Source organism: Pan troglodytes, chromosome 1 (assembly GCF_028858775.2).
Source record: "Pan troglodytes isolate AG18354 chromosome 1, NHGRI_mPanTro3-v2.0_pri, whole genome shotgun sequence".
Taxonomy (NCBI): Eukaryota; Metazoa; Chordata; class Mammalia; order Primates; family Hominidae; genus Pan; species Pan troglodytes.
The window spans coordinates 26625886-26642214 of NC_072398.2; the positions used below are offsets into that span (position 1 = coordinate 26625886).

Sequence of the window (16329 nt, forward strand, 5' to 3'; positions counted from 1 at the left end):
CCGGCCCCTCCCAGGCTCACAGAGGTCAGCGGGAGCCCCTTGCCTCACACAGGCCCCTCGCTCGCTGACAGAGGTCAGCCTGAGCCCCTTGCCTCACATCGGCCCCTTCCACACTGACAGAGTTCAGCCTGAGCCCCTTGCCTCACACAGGCCCCTCCCATGCTGACATAGGTCAGCCTGAGCCCCTTACCTCACACCGGCCCGTCCCACGCTGACAGAGGTCAGCGTGAGTCCCTAGTCTCACACCGGCCCCTCCCACGCTGAGAGAGGTCAGCCTGAGCCCCTTGCCTCACACCGGACCCTCCCATGCTGAGAGGACAGCCTGAGCCCCTTGCCTCACACAGGCCCCTCACAGGCTGACAGAGGTTAGCCTGAGCCCCTAGCCTCACACCGGCCCCTCCCAGGCTGACAGAGGTCAGGCTGAGCCCATAGACTCACACCGGCCCCTCCCACACTGAGAGAGGTCAGCCTGAGGCCCTGACTCACACCGGCCCCTCCCACACTGAGGGAGGTCAGCCTGAGCCCCTTGCCTCACACCGGCCCCTCCCACGCTGAGAGAGGTCAGCGTGAGCCCCTGCCTCAACAGGCCACCGTGAGGGAGGAGCAGGGTCGCACGCGGGCTGCTGGGAGGCAGGCAGGGAATTGGGCCTGGGAGGTCGTGGTGGGGCGACAGCTGGGCCTGGAGCACCCCTGGGAGGCAACAGCGGGGGCTTCAGGCTCTTCTCCAGCCGCAGCTGGGACTGTTCAGGCTACTGGAGGCGGGATGTGGGCCTGAGCGCTTGGTTGCAGAAACTTCGGGGTCTACAAACGCCGGCGGGAGCTGAGCCAAAAGAGCTTGTTTGCTGGGAGGCAGGAGCTGGGCCGGGAGATGCAGCCAGGAGGAACAGCTGGGCATGCAGAGGCCGCCATGCAGGAGGCAGAGGCCGGGCGTCCTCAAGTCGGCCTCTCCAGACCCACTTGCAGCCTCCCAGCGTGCTCTCCGGGCCCAGCTCCGGCCTCCGGGCAGTCTCTGCAGGCCCAAGTCATCCTCAAGTCGGCTTGGAATTGGGCCTGGAAGAGCAGCAAGTCGGCCTCCCCGGGCCCATCTCCGTCCTCTCGGCGGCCTCTCCAGGTGCAAAACTTCCTCGAGTCAGCCTCTCCAGGACCAGCTCCTCCTGCCTCCCAGTGGCCTCTTTCAGCCCAGCCCAGCTCATGGCTCTCGGCGGCCTTCCCAGGCCCCGCTTTTGACTTTTGGCGGCCTCTTCAGGCCCAGAACTTGACCTGCAGTGGGCCTTTGCAGGCCCGGCCTCCTGCCTCTCGAAGGCCTGCACGGGCCCGGCCTCGGCCTCGGCCTCACAGCGGACTCTCCATGCCCAGCTAGCTCTCGCCTCACTGCGGCCTCCCGAGTCCAAAGCTCCTGCCTCTCGGCCGCGTCGGCAGGCCCAGCTCCCGCCTGCCAGTGGCCTCTTCAGGCCCATGGGGCTCATTCCTCACAACCTTTCCAGGCCCAGTTTTTCCCTTCCGGCGGCCTCTCCGGGCCCAGAGCCTCCTCAACTCGGCCTCTCCAGACCCACTTGCAGCCTCCCGGCGTCCTCTCCCGGCCCAGCTCTTCCTCCCGGCTGCATCTCCAGGCCCGACTCTGGCCTCCCAACAACGTCTTTGGACTCAGCTCCTGCCCAGCTCCTAGCGGCCCTGGTAGGCGCACAACTTCCCGAAGCCAAGCTCCCCAGGCCCAGCTCAGGCCTCACGGTGGCCTCTCCAGGCTCAGCTCCTGCCCTCCGATGGCATCTGCAGGCCCCAAATGGTCTCCGGTCGGTGGGCTCCTCTAGGCCCAGCTTGGGCCTCCCGGCGGCCTCTGCAGGCCCAAGTCGTCCTCAAGTTGGCCTGCAATTGGGCCTGGAAGAGCAGCAAGTCGGCCTCCCCGGGCCCAGCTCCGTCCTCTCGGCGGCCTCTCCAGGTGCAAAACTTCCTCGAGTCAGCCTCTCCAGGCCCAGCTCCTCCTGCCTCCCAGTGGCCTCTTTCAGCCCAGCCCAGCTCATGGCTCTCGGCAGCCTTCCAAGGCCCCGCTTTTGACTTTTGGCGGCCTCTTCAGGCCCAGAACTTGACCTGCAGTGGGCCTTTGCAGGCCCGGCCTCCTGTCTCTCGAAGGCCTGCACGGGCCCGGCCTCGGCCTCGGCCTCACAGCGGACTCTCCATGCCCAGCTAGCTCTCGCCTCACTGCGGCCTCCCGAGTCCAAAGCTCCTGCCTTTCGGCCACTTTGGCAGGTCCAGCTCCCGCCTGCCAGTGGCCTCTTGAGGCCCATGGGGCTCATTCCTCACAACGGCCTTCCCAGGCCCAGTTTTTCCCTTCCGGCGGCCTCTCCGGGCCCAGAACCTCCTCAAGTCGGCCTCTCCAGACCCACTTGCACCCTCCGGGCGTCCTCTCTGGGCCCAGCTCTTCCTCCCGGCTGCGTCTCCAGGCCCGACTCCTGCCTCTCAACAACCTCTTTGGACTCAGTGCCTACCAATCTCCTGGCGGCCTTGGTCGGCCCACAGCTTCCTCAAGCCAAGCTCCCCAGGCCCAGCTCAGGCCTCACGGTGGCCTCTCCAGGATGAGCTCCTGCCCTCCGATGGCATCTGCAGACCCCAAATGGTCTCTGGTCGGTGGGCTCCTCCACGCCAAGCTTGGGCCTCCCGGCGACCTCTGCAGGCCCAAGTTGTCCTGAAGTCGGCCTCTCCCGGCCCTGCCTCCCAGCAAGTAAGCAAGCTCTTTTGGCTCAACTCCTGCCCAGCTCCCAACCGCCTTTGTAGGCCCCGAACTTTCTCCAGCCAAGTTCTTCGGGCCTAATTCCTGCCGCCCCTGTACAGGACCAGCACTGGTTGGAGAACAGCCTCTGCAGGCCCTGCTCCTGCCCCCACGGCTGCCTCCCGGGGCGAAGTCCCTGCCTGCCTCCCAGCAGCCCGCGTGCGGCCCAGCTCCTCCCTCACGGTGGCCTGTTGATACCCAACCCATGCCTCTGGCACCCTGCCCAGAGGCATGAGCCCCTGCCTCACACTGGCTCCTCCCATGCTGAGAGAGGTCTGTGTGAGCCCTTGGCTCACACCGGCCCCTCCCACGCTGAGAGAGGTCAGCGTGAGACCCTTGCCTCACACCGGCCCCTCCCACGATGAGAGAGGTCGGTGTGAGCCCTTGCTTCACACCGGCCCCTCCCACGCCGAGAGAGGTCAGCGTGAGCCTCTTGCCTCACACCGGCCCCTCCCACGCTGAGAGAGATCAGTGTGAGCCCTTGCCTCACACCGGCCCTTCCCACGCTGAGAGAGGTCAGCGTGAGCCCCTTGCCTCACACCGGCCCCTCCCACGCTGAGAGAGCTCAGTGTGAGCCCTTGCCTCACACCGGCCCCTCCCACGCTGAGAGAGTTCAGTGTGAGCCGTTGCCTCACACAGGCCCCTACCACGCCGAGGTCAGACTGACGCCCTTGCCTCACACCGGCCCCTACCACGCTGACAGAGGTCAGCGTGAGCCCCTTGCCTCAAACCGGCCCCTCCCACGCTGAGAGAGGTCAGTGTGAGCCCTTGCTTCACACCGGCCCCTCCCACGCCGAGAGAGGACAGCGTGAGCCTCTTGCCTCACACCGGCCCCTCCCACGCTGAGAGAGCTCAGTGTGAGCCGTTGCCTCACACCGGCCCCTCCCACGCAGAGAGAGTTCAGTGTGAGCTCTTGCCTCACACCGGCCCCTCCCACGCTTAGGTCAGCGTGAGCCCCTAGCCTCACACCGGCCCCTCCCACGCTGACAGAGGTCAGTGGGATCCCCTAGCCTCACACCGGCCCTTCCCACGCTGACAAAGGTCAGCCTGAGCCCCTAGCCTCACACCGGCCCCTCCCAGGCTGACAGAGTTCAGCCTGAGCCCATAGACTCACACCGGCCCCTCCCAGGCTGACAGAGTTCAGCCTGAGCCCATAGACTCACACCGGCCCCTCCAAGGCTGACAGAGTTCAGCGGGAGCCCCTAGCCTCACACCGGCCCCTCCCAGGCTGACAAAGATCACTGGGAGCCCCTAGCCTCACACCGGCCCCTCCCAGGCTGACAGAGGTCAGCGGGAGTCCCTAGCCTCACACTGGCCCCTCCCAGGATGACAGAGGTCAGCGGGAGCCCCTTGCCTCACACCGGCCCCTCCCAGGCTCACAGAGGTCAGCGGGAGCCCCTTGCCTCACACAGGCCCCTCGCTCGCTGACAGAGGTCAGCCTGAGCCCCTTGCCTCACATCGGCCCCTTCCACGCTGACAGAGTTCAGCCTGAGCCCCTTGCCTCACACAGGCCCCTCCCATGCTGACATAGGTCAGCCTGAGCCCCTTACCTCACACCGGCCCGTCCCACGCTGACAGAGGTCAGCGTGAGTCCCTAGTCTCACACCGGCCCCTCCCACGCTGAGAGAGGTCAGCCTGAGCCCCTTGCCTCACACCGGACCCTCCCATGCTGAGAGGACAGCCTGAGCCCCTTGCCTCACACAGGCCCCTCACAGGCTGACAGAGGTTAGCCTGAGCCCCTAGCCTCACACCGGCCCCTCCCAGGCTGACAGAGGTCAGGCTGAGCCCATAGACTCACACCGGCCCCTCCCACACTGAGAGAGGTCAGCCTGAGGCCCTGACTCACACCGGCCCCTCCCACACTGAGGGAGGTCAGCCTGAGCCCCTTGCCTCACACCGGCCCCTCCCACGCTGAGAGAGGTCAGCGTGAGCCCCTGCCTCAACAGGCCACCGTGAGGGAGGAGCAGGGTCGCACGCGGGCTGCTGGGAGGCAGGCAGGGAATTGGGCCTGGGAGGTCGTGGTGGGGCGACAGCTGGGCCTGGAGCACCCCTGGGAGGCAACAGCGGGGGCTTCAGGCTCTTCTCCAGCCGCAGCTGGGACTGTTCAGGCTACTGGAGGCGGGATGTGGGCCTGAGCGCTTGGTTGCAGAAACTTCGGGGTCTACAAACGCCGGCGGGAGCTGAGCCAAAAGAGCTTGTTTGCTGGGAGGCAGGAGCTGGGCCGGGAGATGCAGCCAGGAGGAACAGCTGGGCATGCAGAGGCCGCCATGCAGGAGGCAGAGGCCGGGCGTCCTCAAGTCGGCCTCTCCAGACCCACTTGCAGCCTCCCAGCGTGCTCTCCGGGCCCAGCTCCGGCCTCCGGGCAGTCTCTGCAGGCCCAAGTCATCCTCAAGTCGGCTTGGAATTGGGCCTGGAAGAGCAGCAAGTCGGCCTCCCCGGGCCCATCTCCGTCCTCTCGGCGGCCTCTCCAGGTGCAAAACTTCCTCGAGTCAGCCTCTCCAGGACCAGCTCCTCCTGCCTCCCAGTGGCCTCTTTCAGCCCAGCCCAGCTCATGGCTCTCGGCGGCCTTCCCAGGCCCCGCTTTTGACTTTTGGCGGCCTCTTCAGGCCCAGAACTTGACCTGCAGTGGGCCTTTGCAGGCCCGGCCTCCTGCCTCTCGAAGGCCTGCACGGGCCCGGCCTCGGCCTCGGCCTCACAGCAGACTCTCCATGCCCAGCTAGCTCTCGCCTCACTGCGGCCTCCCGAGTCCAAAGCTCCTGCCTCTCGGCCGCGTCGGCAGGCCCAGCTCCCGCCTGCCAGTGGCCTCTTCAGGCCCATGGGGCTCATTCCTCACAACCTTTCCAGGCCCAGTTTTTCCCTTCCGGCGGCCTCTCCGGGCCCAGAGCCTCCTCAACTCGGCCTCTCCAGACCCACTTGCAGCCTCCCGGCGTCCTCTCCCGGCCCAGCTCTTCCTCCCGGCTGCATCTCCAGGCCCGACTCTGGCCTCCCAACAACGTCTTTGGACTCAGCTCCTGCCCAGCTCCTAGCGGCCCTGGTAGGCGCACAACTTCCCGAAGCCAAGCTCCCCAGGCCCAGCTCAGGCCCCACGGTGGCCTCTCCAGGCTCAGCTCCTGCCCTCCGATGGCATCTGCAGGCCCCAAATGGTCTCCGGTCGGTGGGCTCCTCTAGGCCCAGCTTGGGCCTCCCGGCGGCCTCTGCAGGCCCAAGTCGTCCTCAAGTTGGCCTGCAATTGGGCCTGGAAGAGCAGCAAGTCGGCCTCCCCGGGCCCAGCTCCGTCCTCTCGGCGGCCTCTCCAGGTGCAAAACTTCCTCGAGTCAGCCTCTCCAGGCCCAGCTCCTCCTGCCTCCCAGTGGCCTCTTTCAGCCCAGCCCAGCTCATGGCTCTCGGCAGCCTTCCAAGGCCCCGCTTTTGACTTTTGGCGGCCTCTTCAGGCCCAGAACTTGACCTGCAGTGGGCCTTTGCAGGCCCGGCCTCCTGCCTCTCGAAGGCCTGCACGGGCCCGGCCTCGGCCTCGGCCTCACAGCGGACTCTCCATGCCCAGCTAGCTCTCGCCTCACTGCGGCCTCCCGAGTCCAAAGCTCCTGCCTTTCGGCCACTTTGGCAGGTCCAGCTCCCGCCTGCCAGTGGCCTCTTGAGGCCCATGGGGCTCATTCCTCACAACGGCCTTCCCAGGCCCAGTTTTTCCCTTCCGGCGGCCTCTCCGGGCCCAGAACCTCCTCAAGTCGGCCTCTCCAGACCCACTTGCACCCTCCGGGCGTCCTCTCCGGGCCCAGCTCTTCCTCCCGGCTGCGTCTCCAGGCCCGACTCCTGCCTCTCAACAACCTCTTTGGACTCAGTGCCTACCAATCTCCTGGCGGCCTTGGTCGGCCCACAGCTTCCTCAAGCCAAGCTCCCCAGGCCCAGCTCAGGCCTCACGGTGGCCTCTCCAGGATGAGCTCCTGCCCTCCGATGGCATCTGCAGACCCCAAATGGTCTCTGGTCGGTGGGCTCCTCCACGCCAAGCTTGGGCCTCCCGGCGACCTCTGCAGGCCCAAGTTGTCCTGAAGTCGGCCTCTCCCGGCCCTGCCTCCCAGCAAGTAAGCAAGCTCTTTTGGCTCAACTCCTGCCCAGCTCCCAACCGCCTTTGTAGGCCCCGAACTTTCTCCAGCCAAGTTCTTCGGGCCTAATTCCTGCCGCCCCTGTACAGGACCAGCACTGGTTGGAGAACAGCCTCTGCAGGCCCTGCTCCTGCCCCCACGGCTGCCTCCCGGGGCGAAGTCCCTGCCTGCCTCCCAGCAGCCCGCGTGCGGCCCAGCTCCTCCCTCACGGTGGCCTCTTGATGCCCAACTCATGCCTCTGGCACCCTGCCCAGAGGCATGAGCCCCTGCCTCACACTGGCTCCTCCCATGCTGAGAGAGGTCTGTGTGAGCCCTTGGCTCACACCGGCCCCTCCCACGCTGAGAGAGGTCAGCGTGAGACCCTTGCCTCACACCGGCCCCTCCCACGATGAGAGAGGTCGGTGTGAGCCCTTGCTTCACACCGGCCCCTCCCACGCCGAGAGAGGTCAGCGTGAGCCCTTGCCTCACACCGGCCCCTCCCACGCTGAGAGAGTTCAGTGTGAGCTCTTGCCTCACACAGGCCCCTACCACGCCGAGGTCAGACTGACGCCCTTGCCTCACACCGGCCCCTACCACGCTGACAGAGGTCAGCGTGAGCCCCTTGCCTCAAACCGGCCCCTCCCACGCTGAGAGAGGTCAGTGTGAGCCCTTGCTTCACACCGGCCCCTCCCACGCCGAGAGAGGACAGCGTGAGCCTCTTGCCTCACACCGGCCCCTCCCATGCTGAGAGAGCTCAGTGTGAGCCGTTGCCTCACACCGGCCCCTCCCACGCAGAGAGAGTTCAGTGTGAGCTCTTGCCTCACACCGGCCCCTCCCACGCTTAGGTCAGCGTGAGCCCCTAGCCTCACACCGGCCCCTCCCACGCTGACAGAGGTCAGCGGGAGCCCCTAGCCTCACACCGGCCCTTCCCACGCTGAGAGGGGTCAGCATGAGACCTTGCCTCACACCGGCCCCTCCAAGGCTGACAGAGGTCAGCGTGAGCCCCTTGCCTCACACCGGCCCCTCCCAGGCTGACAGAGATCACTGGGAGCCCCTAGCCTCACACCGGCCCCTCCCAGGCTGACAGAGGTCAGCGGGAGTCCCTAGCCTCACACTGGCCCCTCCCAGGATGACAGAGGTCAGCGGGAGCCCCTTGCCTCACACCGGCCCCTCCCAGGCTCACAGAGGTCAGCGGGAGCCCCTTGCCTCACACAGGCCCCTCGCTCGCTGACAGAGGTCAGCCTGAGCCCCTTGCCTCACATCGGCCCCTTCCACGCTGACAGAGTTCAGCCTGAGCCCCTTGCCTCACACAGGCCCCTCCCATGCTGACATAGGTCAGCCTGAGCCCCTTACCTCACACCGGCCCGTCCCACGCTGACAGAGGTCAGCGTGAGTCCCTAGTCTCACACCGGCCCCTCCCACGCTGAGAGAGGTCAGCCTGAGCCCCTTGCCTCACACCGGACCCTCCCATGCTGAGAGGACAGCCTGAGCCCCTTGCCTCACACAGGCCCCTCACAGGCTGACAGAGGTTAGCCTGAGCCCCTAGCCTCACACCGGCCCCTCCCAGGCTGACAGAGGTCAGGCTGAGCCCATAGACTCACACCGGCCCCTCCCACACTGAGAGAGGTCAGCCTGAGGCCCTGACTCACACCGGCCCCTCCCACACTGAGGGAGGTCAGCCTGAGCCCCTTGCCTCACACCGGCCCCTCCCACGCTGAGAGAGGTCAGCGTGAGCCCCTGCCTCAACAGGCCACCGTGAGGGAGGAGCAGGGTCGCACGCGGGCTGCTGGGAGGCAGGCAGGGAATTGGGCCTGGGAGGTCGTGGTGGGGCGACAGCTGGGCCTGGAGCACCCCTGGGAGGCAACAGCGGGGGCTTCAGGCTCTTCTCCAGCCGCAGCTGGGACTGTTCAGGCTACTGGAGGCGGGATGTGGGCCTGAGCGCTTGGTTGCAGAAACTTCGGGGTCTACAAACGCCGGCGGGAGCTGAGCCAAAAGAGCTTGTTTGCTGGGAGGCAGGAGCTGGGCCGGGAGATGCAGCCAGGAGGAACAGCTGGGCATGCAGAGGCCGCCATGCAGGAGGCAGAGGCCGGGCGTCCTCAAGTCGGCCTCTCCAGACCCACTTGCAGCCTCCCAGCGTGCTCTCCGGGCCCAGCTCCGGCCTCCGGGCAGTCTCTGCAGGCCCAAGTCATCCTCAAGTCGGCTTGGAATTGGGCCTGGAAGAGCAGCAAGTCGGCCTCCCCGGGCCCATCTCCGTCCTCTCGGCGGCCTCTCCAGGTGCAAAACTTCCTCGAGTCAGCCTCTCCAGGACCAGCTCCTCCTGCCTCCCAGTGGCCTCTTTCAGCCCAGCCCAGCTCATGGCTCTCGGCGGCCTTCCCAGGCCCCGCTTTTGACTTTTGGCGGCCTCTTCAGGCCCAGAACTTGACCTGCAGTGGGCCTTTGCAGGCCCGGCCTCCTGCCTCTCGAAGGCCTGCACGGGCCCGGCCTCGGCCTCGGCCTCACAGCAGACTCTCCATGCCCAGCTAGCTCTCGCCTCACTGCGGCCTCCCGAGTCCAAAGCTCCTGCCTCTCGGCCGCGTCGGCAGGCCCAGCTCCCGCCTGCCAGTGGCCTCTTCAGGCCCATGGGGCTCATTCCTCACAACCTTTCCAGGCCCAGGTTTTCCCTTCCGGCGGCCTCTCCGGGCCCAGAGCCTCCTCAACTCGGCCTCTCCAGACCCACTTGCAGCCTCCCGGCGTCCTCTCCCGGCCCAGCTCTTCCTCCCGGCTGCATCTCCAGGCCCGACTCTGGCCTCCCAACAACGTCTTTGGACTCAGCTCCTGCCCAGCTCCTAGCGGCCCTGGTAGGCGCACAACTTCCCGAAGCCAAGCTCCCCAGGCCCAGCTCAGGCCTCACGGTGGCCTCTCCAGGCTCAGCTCCTGCCCTCCGATGGCATCTGCAGGCCCCAAATGGTCTCCGGTCGGTGGGCTCCTCTAGGCCCAGCTTGGGCCTCCCGGCGGCCTCTGCAGGCCCAAGTCGTCCTCAAGTTGGCCTGCAATTGGGCCTGGAAGAGCAGCAAGTCGGCCTCCCCGGGCCCAGCTCCGTCCTCTCGGCGGCCTCTCCAGGTGCAAAACTTCCTCGAGTCAGCCTCTCCAGGCCCAGCTCCTCCTGCCTCCCAGTGGCCTCTTTCAGCCCAGCCCAGCTCATGGCTCTCGGCAGCCTTCCAAGGCCCCGCTTTTGACTTTTGGCGGCCTCTTCAGGCCCAGAACTTGACCTGCAGTGGGCCTTTGCAGGCCCGGCCTCCTGCCTCTCGAAGGCCTGCACGGGCCCGGCCTCGGCCTCGGCCTCACAGCGGACTCTCCATGCCCAGCTAGCTCTCGCCTCACTGCGGCCTCCCGAGTCCAAAGCTCCTGCCTTTCGGCCACTTTGGCAGGTCCAGCTCCCGCCTGCCAGTGGCCTCTTGAGGCCCATGGGGCTCATTCCTCACAACGGCCTTCCCAGGCCCAGTTTTTCCCTTCCGGCGGCCTCTCCGGGCCCAGAACCTCCTCAAGTCGGCCTCTCCAGACCCACTTGCACCCTCCGGGCGTCCTCTCCGGGCCCAGCTCTTCCTCCCGGCTGCGTCTCCAGGCCCGACTCCTGCCTCTCAACAACCTCTTTGGACTCAGTGCCTACCAATCTCCTGGCGGCCTTGGTCGGCCCACAGCTTCCTCAAGCCAAGCTCCCCAGGCCCAGCTCAGGCCTCACGGTGGCCTCTCCAGGATGAGCTCCTGCCCTCCGATGGCATCTGCAGACCCCAAATGGTCTCTGGTCGGTGGGCTCCTCCACGCCAAGCTTGGGCCTCCCGGCGACCTCTGCAGGCCCAAGTTGTCCTGAAGTCGGCCTCTCCCGGCCCTGCCTCCCAGCAAGTAAGCAAGCTCTTTTGGCTCAACTCCTGCCCAGCTCCCAACCGCCTTTGTAGGCCCCGAACTTTCTCCAGCCAAGTTCTTCGGGCCTAATTCCTGCCGCCCCTGTACAGGACCAGCACTGGTTGGAGAACAGCCTCTGCAGGCCCTGCTCCTGCCCCAACGGCTGCCTCCCGGGGCGAAGTCCCTGCCTGCCTCCCAGCAGCCCGCGTGCAGCCCAGCTCCTCCCTGACGGTGGCCTGTTGATGCCCAACTCATGCCTCTGGCACCCTGCCCAGAGGCATGAGCCCCTGCCTCACACTGGCTCCTCCCATGCTGAGAGAGGTCAGTGTGAGCCCTTGCCTCACACCGGCCCCTCCCAGGCGGAGAGAGGTCAGCGTGAGCCCCTTGCCTCACACTAGCCCCTCCCACGCTGAGAGAGGTCAGCGTGAGACCCTTGCCTCACACCGGCCCCTCCCACGATGAGAGAGGTCGGTGTGAGCCCTTGCTTCACACTGGCCCCTCCCACGCCGAGAGAGGTCAGCGTGAGCCTCTTGCCTCACACCGGCCCCTCCCACGCTGAGAGAGATCAGTGTGAGCCCTTGCCTCACACCGGCCCCTCCCACGCTGAGAGAGGTCAGCGTGAGCCCCTTGCCTCACACCGGCCCCTCCCACGCTGAGAGAGCTCAGTGTGAGCCCTTGCCTCACACCGGCCCCTCCCACGCTGAGAGAGTTCAGTGTGAGCTCTTGCCTCACACAGGCCCCTACCACGCCGAGGTCAGACTGACGCCCTTGCCTCACACCGGCCCCTACCACGCTGACAGAGGTCAGCGTGAGCCCCTTGCCTCAAACTGGCCCCTCCCACGCTGAGAGAGGTCAGTGTGAGCCCTTGCTTCACACCGGCCCCTCCCACGCCGAGAGAGGACAGCGTGAGCCTCTTGCCTCACACCGGCCCCTCCCACGCTGAGAGAGCTCAGTGTGAGCCGTTGCCTCACACCGGCCCCTCCCACGCAGAGAGAGTTCAGTGTGAGCTCTTGCCTCACACCGGCCCCTCCCACGCTTAGGTCAGCGTGAGCCCCTTGCCTCACACCGGCCCCTCCCACGCTGACAGAGGTCAGCGGGAGCCCCTAGCCTCACACCGGCCCTTCCCACGCTGAGAGGGGTCAGCATGAGACCTTGCCTCACACCGGCCCCTCCAAGGCTGACAGAGGTCAGCGGGAGCCCCTAGGTTCACACCGACCCCTCCCAGGCTGACAGAGGTCAGTGGGATCCCCTAGCCTCACACCGGCCCCTCCCACGCTGACAAAGGTCAGCCTGAGCCCCTAGCCTCACACCGGCCCCTCCCAGGCTGACAGAGTTCAACCTGAGCCCATAGACTCACACCGGCCCCTCCCAGGCTGACAGAGTTCAGCCTGAGCCCATAGACTCACACCGGCCCCTCCAAGGCTGACAGAGTTCAGCGGGAGCCCCTAGCCTCACACCGGCCCCTCCCAGGCTGACAGAGATCACTGGGAGCCCCTAGCCTCACACCGGCCCCTCCCAGGCTGACAGAGGTCAGCGGGAGTCCCTAGCCTCACACTGGCCCCTCCCAGGATGACAGAGGTCAGCGGGAGCCCCTTGCCTCACACCGGCCCCTCCCAGGCTCACAGAGGTCAGCGGGAGCCCCTTGCCTCACACAGGCCCCTCGCTCGCTGACAGAGGTCAGCCTGAGCCCCTTGCCTCACATCGGCCCCTTCCACGCTGACAGAGTTCAGCCTGAGCCCCTTGCCTCACACAGGCCCCTCCCATGCTGACATAGGTCAGCCTGAGCCCCTTACCTCACACCGGCCCGTCCCACGCTGACAGAGGTCAGCGTGAGTCCCTAGTCTCACACCGGCCCCTCCCACGCTGAGAGAGGTCAGCCTGAGCCCCTTGCCTCACACCGGACCCTCCCATGCTGAGAGGACAGCCTGAGCCCCTTGCCTCACACAGGCCCCTCACAGGCTGACAGAGGTTAGCCTGAGCCCCTAGCCTCACACCGGCCCCTCCCAGGCTGACAGAGGTCAGGCTGAGCCCATAGACTCACACCGGCCCCTCCCACACTGAGAGAGGTCAGCCTGAGGCCCTGACTCACACCGGCCCCTCCCACACTGAGGGAGGTCAGCCTGAGCCCCTTGCCTCACACCGGCCCCTCCCACGCTGAGAGAGGTCAGCGTGAGCCCCTGCCTCAACAGGCCACCGTGAGGGAGGAGCAGGGTCGCACGCGGGCTGCTGGGAGGCAGGCAGGGAATTGGGCCTGGGAGGTCGTGGTGGGGCGACAGCTGGGCCTGGAGCACCCCTGGGAGGCAACAGCGGGGGCTTCAGGCTCTTCTCCAGCCGCAGCTGGGACTGTTCAGGCTACTGGAGGCGGGATGTGGGCCTGAGCGCTTGGTTGCAGAAACTTCGGGGTCTACAAACGCCGGCGGGAGCTGAGCCAAAAGAGCTTGTTTGCTGGGAGGCAGGAGCTGGGCCGGGAGATGCAGCCAGGAGGAACAGCTGGGCATGCAGAGGCCGCCATGCAGGAGGCAGAGGCCGGGCGTCCTCAAGTCGGCCTCTCCAGACCCACTTGCAGCCTCCCAGCGTGCTCTCCGGGCCCAGCTCCGGCCTCCGGGCAGTCTCTGCAGGCCCAAGTCATCCTCAAGTCGGCTTGGAATTGGGCCTGGAAGAGCAGCAAGTCGGCCTCCCCGGGCCCATCTCCGTCCTCTCGGCGGCCTCTCCAGGTGCAAAACTTCCTCGAGTCAGCCTCTCCAGGACCAGCTCCTCCTGCCTCCCAGTGGCCTCTTTCAGCCCAGCCCAGCTCATGGCTCTCGGCGGCCTTCCCAGGCCCCGCTTTTGACTTTTGGCGGCCTCTTCAGGCCCAGAACTTGACCTGCAGTGGGCCTTTGCAGGCCCGGCCTCCTGCCTCTCGAAGGCCTGCACGGGCCCGGCCTCGGCCTCGGCCTCACAGCGGACTCTCCATGCCCAGCTAGCTCTCGCCTCACTGCGGCCTCCCGAGTCCAAAGCTCCTGCCTCTCGGCCGCGTCGGCAGGCCCAGCTCCCGCCTGCCAGTGGCCTCTTCAGGCCCATGGGGCTCATTCCTCACAACCTTTCCAGGCCCAGTTTTTCCCTTCCGGCGGCCTCTCCGGGCCCAGAGCCTCCTCAACTCGGCCTCTCCAGACCCACTTGCAGCCTCCCGGCGTCCTCTCCCGGCCCAGCTCTTCCTCCCGGCTGCATCTCCAGGCCCGACTCTGGCCTCCCAACAACGTCTTTGGACTCAGCTCCTGCCCAGCTCCTAGCGGCCCTGGTAGGCGCACAACTTCCCGAAGCCAAGCTCCCCAGGCCCAGCTCAGGCCCCACGGTGGCCTCTCCAGGCTCAGCTCCTGCCCTCCGATGGCATCTGCAGGCCCCAAATGGTCTCCGGTCGGTGGGCTCCTCTAGGCCCAGCTTGGGCCTCCCGGCGGCCTCTGCAGGCCCAAGTCGTCCTCAAGTTGGCCTGCAATTGGGCCTGGAAGAGCAGCAAGTCGGCCTCCCCGGGCCCAGCTCCGTCCTCTCGGCGGCCTCTCCAGGTGCAAAACTTCCTCGAGTCAGCCTCTCCAGGCCCAGCTCCTCCTGCCTCCCAGTGGCCTCTTTCAGCCCAGCCCAGCTCATGGCTCTCGGCAGCCTTCCAAGGCCCCGCTTTTGACTTTTGGCGGCCTCTTCAGGCCCAGAACTTGACCTGCAGTGGGCCTTTGCAGGCCCGGCCTCCTGCCTCTCGAAGGCCTGCACGGGCCCGGCCTCGGCCTCGGCCTCACAGCGGACTCTCCATGCCCAGCTAGCTCTCGCCTCACTGCGGCCTCCCGAGTCCAAAGCTCCTGCCTTTCGGCCACTTTGGCAGGTCCAGCTCCCGCCTGCCAGTGGCCTCTTGAGGCCCATGGGGCTCATTCCTCACAACGGCCTTCCCAGGCCCAGTTTTTCCCTTCCGGCGGCCTCTCCGGGCCCAGAACCTCCTCAAGTCGGCCTCTCCAGACCCACTTGCACCCTCCGGGCGTCCTCTCCGGGCCCAGCTCTTCCTCCCGGCTGCGTCTCCAGGCCCGACTCCTGCCTCTCAACAACCTCTTTGGACTCAGTGCCTACCAATCTCCTGGCGGCCTTGGTCGGCCCACAGCTTCCTCAAGCCAAGCTCCCCAGGCCCAGCTCAGGCCTCACGGTGGCCTCTCCAGGATGAGCTCCTGCCCTCCGATGGCATCTGCAGACCCCAAATGGTCTCTGGTCGGTGGGCTCCTCCACGCCAAGCTTGGGCCTCCCGGCGACCTCTGCAGGCCCAAGTTGTCCTGAAGTCGGCCTCTCCCGGCCCTGCCTCCCAGCAAGTAAGCAAGCTCTTTTGGCTCAACTCCTGCCCAGCTCCCAACCGCCTTTGTAGGCCCCGAACTTTCTCCAGCCAAGTTCTTCGGGCCTAATTCCTGCCGCCCCTGTACAGGACCAGCACTGGTTGGAGAACAGCCTCTGCAGGCCCTGCTCCTGCCCCCACGGCTGCCTCCCGGGGCGAAGTCCCTGCCTGCCTCCCAGCAGCCCGCGTGCGGCCCAGCTCCTCCCTCACGGTGGCCTCTTGATGCCCAACTCATGCCTCTGGCACCCTGCCCAGAGGCATGAGCCCCTGCCTCACACTGGCTCCTCCCATGCTGAGAGAGGTCTGTGTGAGCCCTTGGCTCACACCGGCCCCTCCCACGCTGAGAGAGGTCAGCGTGAGACCCTTGCCTCACACCGGCCCCTCCCACGATGAGAGAGGTCAGTGTGAGCCGTTGCTTCACACCGGCCCCTCCCACGCCGAGAGAGGTCAGCGTGAGCCTCTTGCCTCACACCGGCCCCTCCCACGCTGAGAGAGATCAGTGTGAGCCCTTGCCTCACACTGGCCCCTCCCATGCTGAGAGAGGTCAGCGTGAGCCCCTTGCCTCACACCGGCCCCTCCCACGCTGAGAGAGCTCAGTGTGAGCCCTTGCCTCACACCGGCCCCTCCCACGCTGAGAGAGTTCAGTGTGAGCTCTTGCCTCACACAGGCCCCTACCACGCCGAGGTCAGACTGACGCCCTTGCCTCACACCGGCCCCTACCACACTGACAGAGGTCAGCGTGAGCCCCTTGCCTCACACCGGCCCCTCCCACGCCGAGAGAGGTCAGTGTGAGCCCTTGCTTCACACCGGCCCCTCCCACGCCGAGAGAGGACAGCGTGAGCCTCTTGCCTCACACCGGCCCCTCCCACGGAGAGAGAGTTCAGTGTGAGCTCTTGCCTCACACCGGCCCCTCCCACGCTTAGGTCAGCGTGAGCCCCTTGCCTCACACCGGCCCCTCCCACGCTGACAGAGGTCAGCGGGAGCCCCTAGACTCACACCGGCCCTTCCCACACTGAGAGGGGTCAGCATGAGACCTTGCCTCACACCCGCCCCTCCAAGGCTGACAGAGGTCAGCGGGAGCCCCTAGGTTCACACCGACCCCTCCCAGGCTGACAGAGGTCAGTGGGATCCCCTAGCCTCACACCGGCCCCTCCCACGCTGACAAAGGTCAGCCTGAGCCCCTAGCCTCACACCGGCCCCTCCCAGGCTGACAGAGTTCATCCTGAGCCCATAGACTCACACCGGCCCCTCCCAGGCTGACACAGGTCAGC

The 16329-nt window shown here is 66.5% G+C and overlaps 1 protein-coding gene and 3 pseudogenes across 1 annotated transcript; all 4 read left to right on the forward strand.

The window, feature by feature from the left end:
- Positions 1 to 1117: 1117 nt before the first annotated feature.
- LOC129138165 (putative uncharacterized protein FLJ44672) lies at positions 1118 to 2595 on the forward strand. Its single transcript, XM_063791537.1, has one exon. The coding sequence runs from the start codon at positions 1456 to 1458 to the stop codon at positions 2050 to 2052; it is 597 nt and encodes a 198-aa protein (XP_063647607.1). The 5' UTR covers positions 1118 to 1455; the 3' UTR covers positions 2053 to 2595.
- Positions 2596 to 5351: 2756 nt separating this feature from the next.
- Positions 5352 to 6719, forward strand: LOC129136073 (putative uncharacterized protein FLJ44672; annotated as a pseudogene).
- A 2511-nt stretch (positions 6720 to 9230) lies between these two features.
- Positions 9231 to 10598, forward strand: LOC129136072 (putative uncharacterized protein FLJ44672; annotated as a pseudogene).
- A 2841-nt stretch (positions 10599 to 13439) lies between these two features.
- LOC129136075 (putative uncharacterized protein FLJ44672) lies at positions 13440 to 14917 on the forward strand (annotated as a pseudogene).
- Positions 14918 to 16329: the final 1412 nt, after the last annotated feature.

Coding starts and splice junctions, on each gene's coding strand:
- LOC129138165 (XM_063791537.1), top strand. CDS start 1,456: ATGGGGCTCATTCCTCACAACCTTTCCAGGCCCAGTTTTTCCCTTCCG.